General features: G+C 32.8%; 1 protein-coding gene across 3 annotated transcripts; it reads right to left on the bottom strand.

Annotated features, from left to right (window-relative positions):
• Positions 1-4,720: 4,720 nt before the first annotated feature.
• On the bottom strand, positions 4,721-12,371 carry LOC132629983 (peptidyl-prolyl cis-trans isomerase CYP21-3, mitochondrial-like). Of its 3 annotated transcripts, none has more exons than XM_060345459.1 (8): positions 12,215-12,371; positions 10,680-10,861; positions 8,681-8,720; positions 8,015-8,071; positions 7,513-7,598; positions 6,156-6,293; positions 5,918-6,068; positions 4,721-5,370 (listed from the first exon to the last, which is right to left on the bottom strand). In XM_060345459.1, the coding sequence occupies exons 2-8, from the start codon at positions 10,829-10,831 to the stop codon at positions 5,284-5,286; spliced, it is 711 nt and encodes a 236-aa protein (XP_060201442.1). In that variant the 5' UTR covers positions 10,832-10,861; positions 12,215-12,371; the 3' UTR covers positions 4,721-5,283. The 3 variants fall into 3 exon arrangements, with proteins under 3 accessions (XP_060201442.1, XP_060201443.1, XP_060201444.1); XM_060345460.1 differs by lacking the exon at positions 12,215-12,371 and adding an exon at positions 12,106-12,196; XM_060345461.1 differs by lacking the exon at positions 12,215-12,371 and adding an exon at positions 12,136-12,158.
• Between the last annotated feature and the right edge of the window lie 964 nt (positions 12,372-13,335).

The raw sequence follows: 13,335 nt of genomic DNA, 5'->3' as shown, positions 1-13,335 counted from the left end.
TCAGATTAAGGTAGAAGACTAGTAGGTAGTTGCAGTTTTGATCTGTAGTCTATTGTCCTTTGATTCTTGCTACTGTATGTTGTTTCCTATACCTCGATTATCTTATTTATCTGTGGTAGCTACTGCTTCCTTTTCTCAGACTGTTCTATCATAATTTTTTCGCTTTCTTTAGTTTTATTTTCATTTTGCTTTGAACTGCTCGTGCTTATCTGACATTTTCTCGTCGTATTTTCTCTTGAGCCGAGGGTCTTCCGGAAATAGCCTCCCTATCTTCCGAGATAGAAGTAAGGTTTGCGTACACTTTACCCTCCCCAGACCCCACATTATGGGATTTCACCGGGTATGTTGTTATTGTAGTTTGACTAAACACGGAGTTTAAGAAATAAAGAGAGACTTTTGAATCTTAGTACTAAATTAAATACGTGTATAATTTACTAAAATGTTATTTGGATATATAGTGTATGATATTTAAATTATCAACTTACTAAATATCGAAGAGGCACTCTTTTTGGGACAGACCAAAAAGAAAAATAAGACACTAAAAATGAGACAGAGTAATTAGAACATATTGTGACCATATTATAATTTTTTTGTTTTGTATTTGGAATGATTCTATAGTTCAAATCGTTAAGTCACGAGTTCAAGTTACCGAAAGAGATGGATTGGGAGACGTTTTTCTCAAGTTGGGTAGTAGTTGATGCTAAGTGTACTTGAACTATGTAGTCCGTTGATGCAGTAATTCAACGTGTGTTGTTTTGATGGAAAAAAAAAAAGTTCACGAGTTCAAAATTCAAGATCAGTTGGACGTTACTCTTTTTAAAAAAAAATAAAAAAAAATTAATAATGTAAAAAATATTACTTTGTATTTTTCTTATACATTTGCTTAGATACATTAGTTAACATAAAACTTGAAGCTAAAACAATTAAATTATAGTTAGGTAACAAGAATTGGACACACACACATTAGAATGTGATGTGGGATTTCCACTTGCACAATACGGCAATGCTCTAAGCTCTTAAAGAATGTGTTTAACGAAAATTGTATACCATGAAGTTACATTAACACAAACTATATCAACATATACGAAAATAGAGTAACATCAAGTCAATGAGTGTGATGTTTGGTGCATATTTGTGTTTCTTCTTTTCTTTCTATCACAAGAATAAATTAGCATTAATTGTAATAACTATAAAAGTCACTGAGAGATGTGGTGGCCGGGATGAATGAAATTCCTCCACCCTTTATCAGAGAGCTCTGATTTGAGTCCTAAAATGAAACATATCATGATAGGAAGCGCTTCCTCTTTTAAGGGGTCTTATGCGGCGCGAAAACGAACTGATCGGGCATCCAAAAAAGGTATCAGACACTGAATGGAAAAAGAAAAGGAAAAAAAAAAGCACTATATAACCACTAAGATGTATGGTGAGATGAATGAGATTCCTTATCTCTTAACTAGAGGTCTCATGTTCGAGTTCGGAAAATCGAAAATCCCTAGTAAGAAACGCTTCTCTTTTAGTACACTTTACATGATATAAAGTGAATCTTGATTAGTCGAATCAATAACTTTGAATACCTTATAGTTATACAGAAACCCACTTGTATAGTGTTGTGACAAAAGCAACAAGAAGTAGATAGCAACCTACTTTGTGGTTTAGATGGAACTACGCCAAACCTGTCCCATGGAACTATGCCAGCCCAACAAATCCACGACAAATATAAGTGATCTGATGTCAAAGCGGCCAAAAAAGGTCTATCTTGTAATCATATTTATCCTTTATCCTTTCAATATATGCTAACTTTTATGAATAAGTTTTGAATTTTTCTAGAATATGGTTTCAAGATACTTTTTGTTTTTTGTTTAGAGAGAATGACAGATTTTAGAGTGCAAAAGTTGATGCATCTATTTTTTGAAGTGATTACGTATTCAGAAGTCAGATAAATCGTAGAAATCCATTTATCACAAACACTTACAACTAAAAACAATTTGAACTTATTAAAAATATTATTGTGAAATAAAACTTATTTAACCCTCTAAAAAGTAATAATATTATGTTTTCTAGGCAGAGGCGGACCCAAAATTTTAAGACGGTAGGGGCACCATTATCTTAACATACACGCCAACAAAATTTTTACTGATGACTAAGGGATAATACTGTGTCGGATCGGTCGGATCGGTTACTAATAGCGTAGCAGTGGCGAAAATACAAGTATATAGGCGAAAAAATTGTGTTGGAGCCGAGATTTGATCTTGGGTGGTGACCAGCGAGCACTTAGGGACACTCCTACCAACTAAACTACTTTTGCAATTATATTTGAGGGGTCCTTTTAAAATATATTATAGTTTTTCAAGGTATATATATATATGGTCTTTTTGGAAGTTAGGGGGCACGTGTCCCTCCACCCACCACGTTGGGTCCATCCCTATTTCTAGGATAGGTGGAGCATAAAAATAGGGAAGTAGTAAGTTGAGAAAAACTAAGTGTATTATGTTTTTGCATTTTTATTATTTAAATTTGATTTTAATATGTATTTTTACCTAATTTGTTACTTAACCATGATTTGATATGCATGTCTTGTCTTCTTCCTTTTTTTCTCCCAAACTGTTCTATCCTTTCCTTCGATTACTTTCATTTTTAGCACAATCAGGCTCCATCTTCTTATCAGAATAGCCATTTAGTTTGATTCTTGGGACTAGCCTTGAGTGCTAGTCATTTGGAATTGGCATCATATTGATTTAAGCATGAACGTCATGCCAATGTAAAAGAATCCCATAGCTAGCTTTTGGTTTCATTTTTCTTTTTGATAGTTGTTGTCCGCCTTAAATATTTTATTAGCTATCTATTACTTTCAGCTGCACAGATCGTGACTTGTTCACCATTATTAGGAGTCAAGTTAAACTTTGTTAATTAATTGGTGAAGTCGATTCAAATTTTCTATGATCTCATTTTGGGAAGATTTCTTATATAATGAGTATGTCGGATATATCCTTTACCAGTCATCGTGGAATTTGGATAATATTTGGGTTTTTTTCTTCTAGCTAGTACACGTTCTTATCTCTTGAAAAGTATTTTTCTTGGTAGGACCAACGTTTTCAATTTATTAATATGTCGTTGACATATTCTTTACATTTTGTAAATTCTGGTAGATTTATAATTTTAAATTTATGAGTTCTGGATTATAAGACACGATAGAAATAAATTATTTGTACATATTACGTAAATTTTTTAATACAAATATAGAGTTTGGATTAAAGCTACTAAACTCTACTGAACATATAACTTAGGTGTAGATCCGCCCTGCTTGTTCTTCTTTTTACTATTTTCTTTGTTTGTTCTCATTTCCCTTTGGTCAAGTGGATTTGTCTGGTTTTTCATATGTGACGTAAAAGAAGGAACTCCATCTTGTAGGAGGACAACCAGGTCGACGTAGTAGTTAAATAAATGACCACTCAACAGATCGTTGTCAAATTCGATAACTTATAATATCTACATGTTGTAACGTAGATAAATGCCCAGAAATACAGAGGAAACAGACAACACCATACCTGGGGTAATTCACAAGTGGGGTCTTGAGAATTTATAGAGATGAAAGGCATTCAAAATTTAATCGTTTTTTAATACGAAAATAACATTTGGACAATAATACTTCTGGACTAAAACACGGAAAGCCTTAACTTTGGAGATACCACAATCAAGCAACTCGAAATACAAAAACTTTAGAATATCTTTGTAACTTCATGAAAGTGAACTGGAATTCGAGATTGCACAAGTAAAACTCCATGTCAGTGTCATGGAGTTCTACAAGAACTTGCTTTCAAAAGAAGAAGAAAAAGGAAAAACACATCTTTGTAATTGAAAACTAATAATATTTCAAATGCTGGTTATATTTTAACAATTGATCCTAAAACAGGCTAGTAGGTATAACTTTTTTATGGGTGATAATGCAAGAGTTGACTCACAATGACAAGCGTATACTTGTAGGTCTCGTATCCAATTTTATCATGCATCTAGATTTGGACGAAAATCATAGCAGACCAAGACTCAAATATCAATATTGTTGAAAAAACATCGGGTAACTTGCTCTCATCAACATAGAGCCCGTTTGAATTGACTTATAAGTTGCTTATAAGCTGTTTTCAGCTTTTTTGAGTGTTTGACTGACCAGCTTAAAGTCATTTTATGTTTAAAATAAGCTCAAAAAAATAATTGAGCCCATTTGACTTAGCTTATCTAAAACAGCTTATAAGCCAAAAAAAATAAGTTAGACTACCCCAACTTATTTTTTTTAGCTTATAAGTTGTTTGGAGCTTATAGGCATAAGCCCATCAAAACAAGCTCATAAGCCTCAACAAGCAAAGTGAACCGATGCGTTTACTAATAGAAGGTAAAGCCTTGGTGCACAAAGTTATCTGATACTTTTGTTACTTGGAGATAGCAAGTATTTTGTGGATTTAATCGATGTTCTAGTGGAGATAGCAGATATTTTGTGGATTTAATCAAGGTGCGCACAAACTGACCAGAACACCACGACTAAAAGAAAAGGACTTTGACCTCTGACAAAAACAGGAAGAGGACTTTGGTAAGCACAAGCTAGCCAAATGATATCAAAGAACACTAAACTATAAACAAATAAATAAATGGAGTTGATTTAGTATACCACAAATATTACAAGGGATACATTTGCTGCTGCAACTTAATGGTAGGTAGAAATATCAAGAACTTGTCAAAGGCAAACCCAATACTCAAATATATGACATTGTTTATGCACTCAAGGTAAAAGAAAAAAAATTCTCGAGCAAAGTTAAACAAATGTGGTAACATTGTTTATGCACTCAAGGTAAAACTCATTCAATGTTGTTCTCTGCACTTTTTTTTTTTTTAACCCCTCCCCCAAGGAGGGAGCTCCTAGCTCCCTTGGTGACTCGAACTCGCAACCTTCGGGTTGAAAGTGGAGGGCGCTTACCATCTGAGCAACCCTCTCTTGTCTGTTCTCTGCACATTAGCATAAACTCTTAAGATATTTTTCCGCTAAACATGTTATAAAAATAACAGACATTTATCTAAGGGGAAAATTTGGGAAGAAACCAAAAACACAAATTATACAAATGGAAAACCACATCCAGATTTACACCAGAAGCATCTATGGCAAGCTGCATCATGTCAATACCGAGGATCTAACATCACAAAAGATGGTTTTTAACCCAGATCGCAAATCTACGTTTGTGCTGCAGACTTTGTCCAACGGAGGTTAAGAAAAACTTCATGTTATGGACACTGCAGCCTTCAAGTGTTATATTTCAGAGTCACTTCGTTGATCTGCACAGGAGTTTTGGGTCGATAATGGTCATCCGTATCTACCTCTTCAATTTCCTGAGTGGCCATAACAAACCATGAAACATTAAATGCGTCCAAAAAAGCATAGAAGAAAGAGACCTCACTACAAAATTTGTAAATGAAATACGCAACCAAACTCAAATTGCATATTTAGTTTTTCTGTACTTAAAGAGTTTTCCCCACTATGAGCTCCATTTTTACATTGCATCAACCCTTTACTTATAGCTGTGCTATACTCGTGGATTAATTTCATTTGGTTATTCTTTTTCTTGCTCGAGCTGGATGATGAAAAATAAGCTGGTCCAGTTCCTCAAGGGGCGCATCTACCATAACCACACCGTTCCGGACTTGGATTACTACTAAATGCTAAACGATATCACTACTAAAATAACAAGAATTAGAGACAGACAAATTTAACAACAAAATCCATCGCTAATCCTATCTAGCGATGGATTGTCATAAAATTTGTTAGCTACAATTTTTTTTTTTTGGTAGTGATACGGGAAGGCAGTGAAATATCAACTGTTTAACTTCACTGTCCTCTATGCAACAACTGATAGGAAAAGGAGAATGTAACTCGTACCTGCACGATATCTTCTCCCTTTATCACACGACCAAATACATTGATCTTGTCATTCAGATCTGGAATTGGTGCAGTTGTTATAAAGAGATCAAATCCTCCACCTTCATGTTTTGTTTTTGAAGTACCAAGCATAAATGCTTCATGCTTCAGGCTGAATACAGAGAATCATAACTTAGTGATCAATGAAAACAAATGGATACCAAGACTATTATTTACAGACAAATAAGATGAGCCAAACCTCGTATCTAGTCGACTGTAGTGCTTTCCCCTTGAAGTCCAATTTTCTGTAGCTTCAGGTTTATCAATTTTACTACCATGGATAACAAAGTGCTTTATTACACGACTAAAATGCATCCCTTTGAAGTGTCCCTTCTGACTGCAAATGCATTTTATAGAGTTTATAATCGTAGCTAAGAAATGCAAGAATTCCGTCTAAAACTTTGCAAATGGCAAACAGCTGAATAAGAGCAACATTTACCGTATAACCACAAAAGCAGAGAACTTCTCCAAGCCCAAAAGTGTTTTTTTTTTTTTAAAAAAAAAAGTTCTCTTTTTTTTCAAAGTAGAGGTGTTTGGCCAAGCTTTTAAGAGAAGAACAAGTGTTTTTGAGTAGAAACAAAAGTTAATTTTTGAGAAGCTGTAAAAAGTAGTTTCTCCCGAAAAGCACTTTTTTGAAAGCACTTTTGAGAAAAATACACTTAGAAGGACTTTCAAAAAGCTTGACCAAACACTCATTGCTGGTCAAAAGTGAATTTCAAATTGATTAGTCAAAAAAAAAAAAAATTGTCTCTCACCAAAAATACTTTTTCGAACCCTCATTGCTGGTTAAAAGTGAATTTCAAATTGATTAGTCAAAAAAAAAAAAATGTCTCTCACCAAAAATACTTTTTCGAAAAGCTCTTTCAAAATAAGCTAAGCTAATTTCGAAGCTTCGCCAAACAGGCTATAAATCAAATTAACTACATAAAGCAACATGTATCAGTGCCAACTAGTCTCAAAGTGTCAACTTATACCATACGAACCACTAGCAAATTAGCATGACATAGCACCACACGGCACATTTTCCTAGATTCTGGTTCTATTCGTCTACATGATGTGATGTTTTAGATTCATTTATTGATCACTGTGACACTGAAATTACCAGTCATAGCCTTAAAGGTTCTCTTTCGGATAACAAAGAAGATGAACAGTTTATGCCTTCTTAAGAAGAAAAATCTTTGAGGAAGCCCTCTTATGAAGCGACCAATTGTTGCTAAAAGCAAGTATTTTTAGCGCGTCTTCCAAGATTTCTCAACGAGCTTAGATCAAAAACTAACCACATCAGTCCAACAGGAAGATCAAAGTTTGAAATCTTGGGATTCATATGAGGGGTGATGAGTTAATTAAGAAATAAGCTCTTCATCATTTCATAGGCGTGAATCAAAAAATCAATATACATCTAGCACATAACCCCTCCCCAAACCCCCAAAAAACCCCCCAAGTATCGACTACTGCAGAGTGAAGAAAAAACTTAAGGTGACGCGAATACTAATCCAACACATGATTTCTATGGAACATTGCCATAGACATAGACCAAAGATAGACGAAGTACGCACCAGAAAGCAACAAAGTCGTCAACAATGTCGGGAGAACCATCCTTGTAAAGTTCCACCGTTATCAATCCTTTTGACGTGGTTATGAACTGTCAAAGTTTGAAAGACTTAACAAAGGTTAAAAATAAATCAAGCGGAAAGCCAAACAACCAATTGGGGTTGTGAATTATCCAATTGTACGCAAAATAAACAAAAGAATAAAACTTGTAAAAAGAAATGAAACAGTAGTAAATTGTCATTTGCTTCCATCTACAAAAGTCCGAGAAAGATCATTTCCTCATAAAAAAAGATGACTCGTCAATAATTGAAGTTAATCATAAGCTGTGGAAGAGCACGTGCTAGAAGTAGGAAGAAGGAAACTAGAAAAGGATACTTGAAACTATACAAACTTCTGATATTTTATAAGAAGCTGTATCAAATACTTGCTTTTTAACAAAACTGAGATTGAAATCATTCATACGACCACTTCCATATAAACACAAAAGAAGAAAGTTTCTGTACTCACAGCATATTTAGGGCCGTCAACATCAGATCTCTTATGCTCAATAAAAGGATTTTCACCCTGCATCATGCAAACATAAATATGTATGAAGCAAATAATAAAAATAAATAAATAAATAAAAAAGAATAGAACCAAGAATTTGTCACTCCTGTTGTTTCGTTTACTTTGGTTATCTTTACTATTTTTGCTGTCAATACTTTTATTTCTTCAATATTCTCAAATCTGTGCTGAAAAATGATTTTCTTGAGATGATCGGAAACAGCCTCTCTACGCCACGAAGGTAGGGGTAAGGTCTGCGTACACCACACCCTCCCCAGACCCCACTTGTGGAACCACACTGGTTATGTTGTTATTGTATCTGATCCCCTATTCTTGTTCAAAACCAGATGATCTAAAATGATGGGGGGTTACAGATCCATCATCCCTATGAGGCAGGAAACCAATCCCTCCTACAAGTCATGAATTATGAAATTCTCACAGCAACAAGGTCTACCCGAAAAGAATTCCGTTCATTGAAACTTTTAACTGTGACAAATGCAATTTCTACGGTAACAAGTATCTCAACACAAACCATGACAAGCTACAAACAAATGAATCCCATACCTTTCTAAATAGCCAAAACAGTTTATTTATCATCAAGCAAGAACTGAAATTGGCAGTAATTCATACCTCAGTGGTTGACAAGTCACCGTGTGTCTGAATCATTGACCTAGAAGAAAATTATCAAGTATAAGGTCAGTGAACATGTATATAACTGGACCCAAGTTGCTTGGGGTTGAGACTTAGTTATTGTTATTGTTATAAGGTACTTAAAAAATGATCGAATGGGGCTTTTATAAAATAAAACTGTTTTTTCCTGAAGCATGAACCATTAAGAACTACATTTAAGAAGATCCCATGCAAAATAACATAGAACAACTGAAAGTTCAATCAGACTCAAATATGGATGACTGACAGCACAAGAGTACAGAAGTTTCAAAATCTCTTCTTCTTTCAAATATTTTTTTTTTTTTTTTTTTGATAAAGCAGAAGTTTCGAACTTAAGGGTACATGGCATGGAATCACATGTTTACATATACAACTTTTTTATTAAATCCACCAAAAAGAAGAGAAATAACGAAAGGAAGAAAAACACCAATTAGCAATCAAATAACGTACAAATTTCATATATCACAACACCAAAAAGAGTAGATTCAAGTAATTCAATATCATAGTGAGTTTAAGTAAGCATATTTAGTTCTGTCCAACACATGTTACTTATCACAATTCATTTTTCACCGTTCAATATAAGCTAGAGTTGTTAGAGAACATAGAATGATTTATCCATTATCAATAAAACCAATATCAATGTGATCACTAACAGCATCACTACAGATTCTTAATAACATGCCCCTTCATAGTACTTTGAACCTTAGATGATCTAGATTTTTTGCTAGCCGTCACATGTTCTTAGAAAATGAAGAGACTGCAGGAAAGAAGGAGCGAGTATGGGCAAACAGAGGCATCAAGGAAATGTTTTAGGTTCGGAAACATTGGGGGCTTAGGAAACTTAGACCAGTTGCAAGGTTTTTCTTCAGAACCACCCATTCTTGGATTCAGGTAAAGAGTTAACCTTTGGATGATAAAGATCAACTCTGACTAATTTACATAACAAGGCCATTTACTCAATCCATTCAAAACTAGTCTGTCTGTCCAGATATAGAGATGATGTATATCGATTATTGCGCATATGATCTTATAAACAACAAGTTCATTTCCACATATAAGAATAAAACAGTAATCACTAATCCAAAAGGAGTTTGATTCTGTATTAAAATTTTACTTTATTGTTATTTATATTTTTACTTTGTGAAGATAATGTACAGACTGATGAAACTTTGGACCTCCTAGTACTAAATAATTCTTTAGTATAAAGTACAGAAATATTATGGACCAGATTAGAACTATTATGATATTGAGGATTCAGACAGCCTAATCGAACTAGCTTCGGGTTGAGGCTTAGTTTTTGTTGTAGTATTATTTCTATCTTTACAACAATGGTAGCCGAATCAATTTATGTGCACCTCGACTATCAGACCAGAATACACATTCGGCTAACTCTAACCAAGGCTTAGACATATGGGAATTAAATTTTTATTTGTCTCAGTTGGAATTGAGCCCTGCTTTGCACATCCTCCAATCCACCCACTAAAAGGACAATATCTCTTTTGAGTCATTTAGGTGTAATGTATGTTGGAGTTACTTTTACATCATATGGGTTAAAAAGTAAGGTCTGCGTACAGTCTACCCTCTCATTTGTGGGACGTTACTGGGTATGTTGTTGTTGTTGGGTTAAAAAGTAGAGAAATTTGTTTTTCCTCCCTAGATGTGTTTCACTACTTCATTAAGTTGTATCCATAATCCACCGAATTTCGTACTGTGTGTCTTTGGTTCTCAGGGATTTCTCGGTTATGACGGAGAAAAAATTAAAGTAGTTGTACTACCCATACAGGTTTATCTCTTTTTCAACTTGTTTTTCATATGTACAATCTAAACCAAAGCAAAACCCAACATATCAATAAACAGCTCAAAAATCACATATTTTAGACCCTACAAGCAGGCAGCTATAACAAGCATCTAAGATAGCTACAGCAATAAAAGTATGTACAAAGAAAGGATTTTTACAAACCTTCGAGACCAGTGTCTATAAGTAGCAAACAGGAAAAACACCGTTACAGCAATAACTAAACCATATAGCATAATCGTAGGGACACTAATTCGACTCGGCCCCTTCTTCTTTTTGCTTTGCAGCAAAAGAGCTTGTGGTTTTATCTTCGCCATGACGCCTATGCCTTGCAGGTATATAAATCTCTGAATTTACAAAAAAGCAAGACAAAATTAAAATCCATTTTACCAAGCTAAACAAAACAAACCAGTATAAACATTTCGAAAACGACCAAACCGAAAAATATAATTTGAACCTCAGATGTGTGTTTCCATATAGCAAATGTAAAATCAACTTAATGGGCCAAATTTAAATTTATTTCCCCATTTAATTCTTGAAAATTTTAGTCCAGAATTCAAATGCAGCAAAATCCTCCTTTTTTATTAGAAATGAACTTGATAATTACATAAACAAAACCACAAAGATTTTAACTTTGAATTTCCTAAATTAAAGCTACAAGCTAAAATTCATTAACACATACATAATAAATACAAATATGAAAAAAAATAAAAAATTAGCTCTTTCTGTAAACATGGGGTTTGCTTAAAACAACCTTTGAACCGGTCCGACTTTATTTCCTTTTAAATTGACACATGACAATTTCAGATTCTACTTAAGTTTCTAAACTTAGCACAATCAAGAAAGTTAATAGTACTAACATTTTGTACCTAAATTATGCCAAAAAATATCAAGATTCGATTTTTGAACCGAAAAAACAACATTTGAACTTTGAAATGAATTTCCTAAATTAAAGCTTCAAGCTAAATTCATAAACACATACATAATAAATACAAAAAAAAAAATAGCTCTTTCTGTAAACATGGGGTTTGCTTAAAACAACCTGTAAACCGATCTGAATTTATTTCCTTTTAAATTAACACATGAAAATTTCAGATTCTACTTAAATTTCTAAATTTAGCACAATCAAGAAAGGTAATACTAACATTTTGTACCAAAATTATGCTTAAAAAAAACTAGTTATGTATCAAGATTTGATTTTTGAACCAAAAAATCAACATTAGAACTTTGAGTTTCCTAAATTAAAGCTTCAAGCTAAATTCATCAACACATACATAATAAATACAAAATAAATTTAAACTTTTTTTTTTTTTTGCTATTTCCATAAACATGGGGTTTGCTTAAAACACCATGTGAACCGATCTGAATTTATTTCCTTCTAAATTAACACATAAACATTTCTAAATTTAGCACAATCAAGAAAGTTAAAATCAACATTTTGTACCGAAATTATGCTTAAAAAACCCTAGTTATGTATCAAGATTTAACTATTGAACCAAAAAAAAAATCATAATAAATATAAAACAGAATAAAAATTTAGAGTGACCTGTGGAAAAAATTAATTAGCACAATCAAGAAAGTTAATACTAACATTTTGTATATAAATTATGCTAAAAAGAACCTTAGTTATGCATCAAGATTTGATTTTTTAAACAGAAAAATCAAAATAAATATAAAAGAGAATAAAGATTTAGAGTCACCTGTGGAAAAAAAAATTGATTACTTTTTATTCTTCTTCAAATGTTGCCTCGTTGTACTCGGTGTGACTTTAGGTGTACAAAAGAGAATAAATATTAAATCTTGTTTAAATTTCAAAGTACTTTAATAAATTGTGCTTTTTCACAACCCCCCCCCCCCTCCCCCCAACTTAAGTTAATTATACAAGACAAATGCCTAAAAAACATAGTATAACCTCACATTTAGACAAGGGATAATTATTATATCCACGTAGCCATGTTTTTAATTTTTTTTTTTACAACAGTGTTTATATACATGAAATATAATATTATACATTTATTGTAGATAATGTATAAATCTAGTATAAAAGTGTATAATAATATATAAAAGGACCATTTCTTGTAATATTAAAAATATGAGCTATTTCGGACAAATATTTTTCCAAATAGACATATAACTTGTATGGTCAATCTTATTTTTCCCTCAAAAGTACTTATTTTTTCAATAAGTGCTTATTTTAAAAAAAAATGGGGTGTTTGACCAAGCTTTTGAGAGAAAATAAATACAAGCTTTTGAGAGAAAATAAGTACTTTTGGGGAGTAGAAGAAGCAGTTTTTCAGAAGTTAAAAAAAATAGTTTTTGCCCAAAGATACTTTTGAAAAAAATACATTTAGAAGCACTTTTTAAAAGTTTGGTCAAATAGTAATTGCTTCTCAAAAATACTATTTAATTCAATTGGCCAAATAAAATTATTTTTAGCTAAAAGTACTTTTAAAAAAAATAACTTTTAATATAAGTTGTTTTTTTAAGTTTGACAATGGAGTGTTATTTTCCTTTTAGACACGGCATCGTACGTCTTGTGCAGCTGACTTTCAGGTTTGTATTACATGTCAGCAAACTAAATATTCATTTTGTTCTCTGTAGAAGTTGGAAGTTGACATTAATTCTAATTCTATTCTAACTATTTAGAAGAGCCGGTTGGGCACTTTTTTTGTCGACCAACCGGCTCCTTCTTTGTCGTCAGTCCAAGTTAAAAAATTATGAGTCCATATATATTAAAAAATAATAATTAATATTTAAAAAAAATATAGATCTCATATTAACAAAATCAAGCAATATTAAAAAAATAAATAGGTGAATTCCA

Source organism: Lycium barbarum, chromosome 3, assembly GCF_019175385.1.
Source record: "Lycium barbarum isolate Lr01 chromosome 3, ASM1917538v2, whole genome shotgun sequence".
NCBI lineage: Eukaryota > Viridiplantae > Streptophyta > Magnoliopsida > Solanales > Solanaceae > Lycium > Lycium barbarum.
Note: the sequence above shows the minus strand (reverse complement) of the source record. Positions and strands in the feature narration are given on the sequence as shown.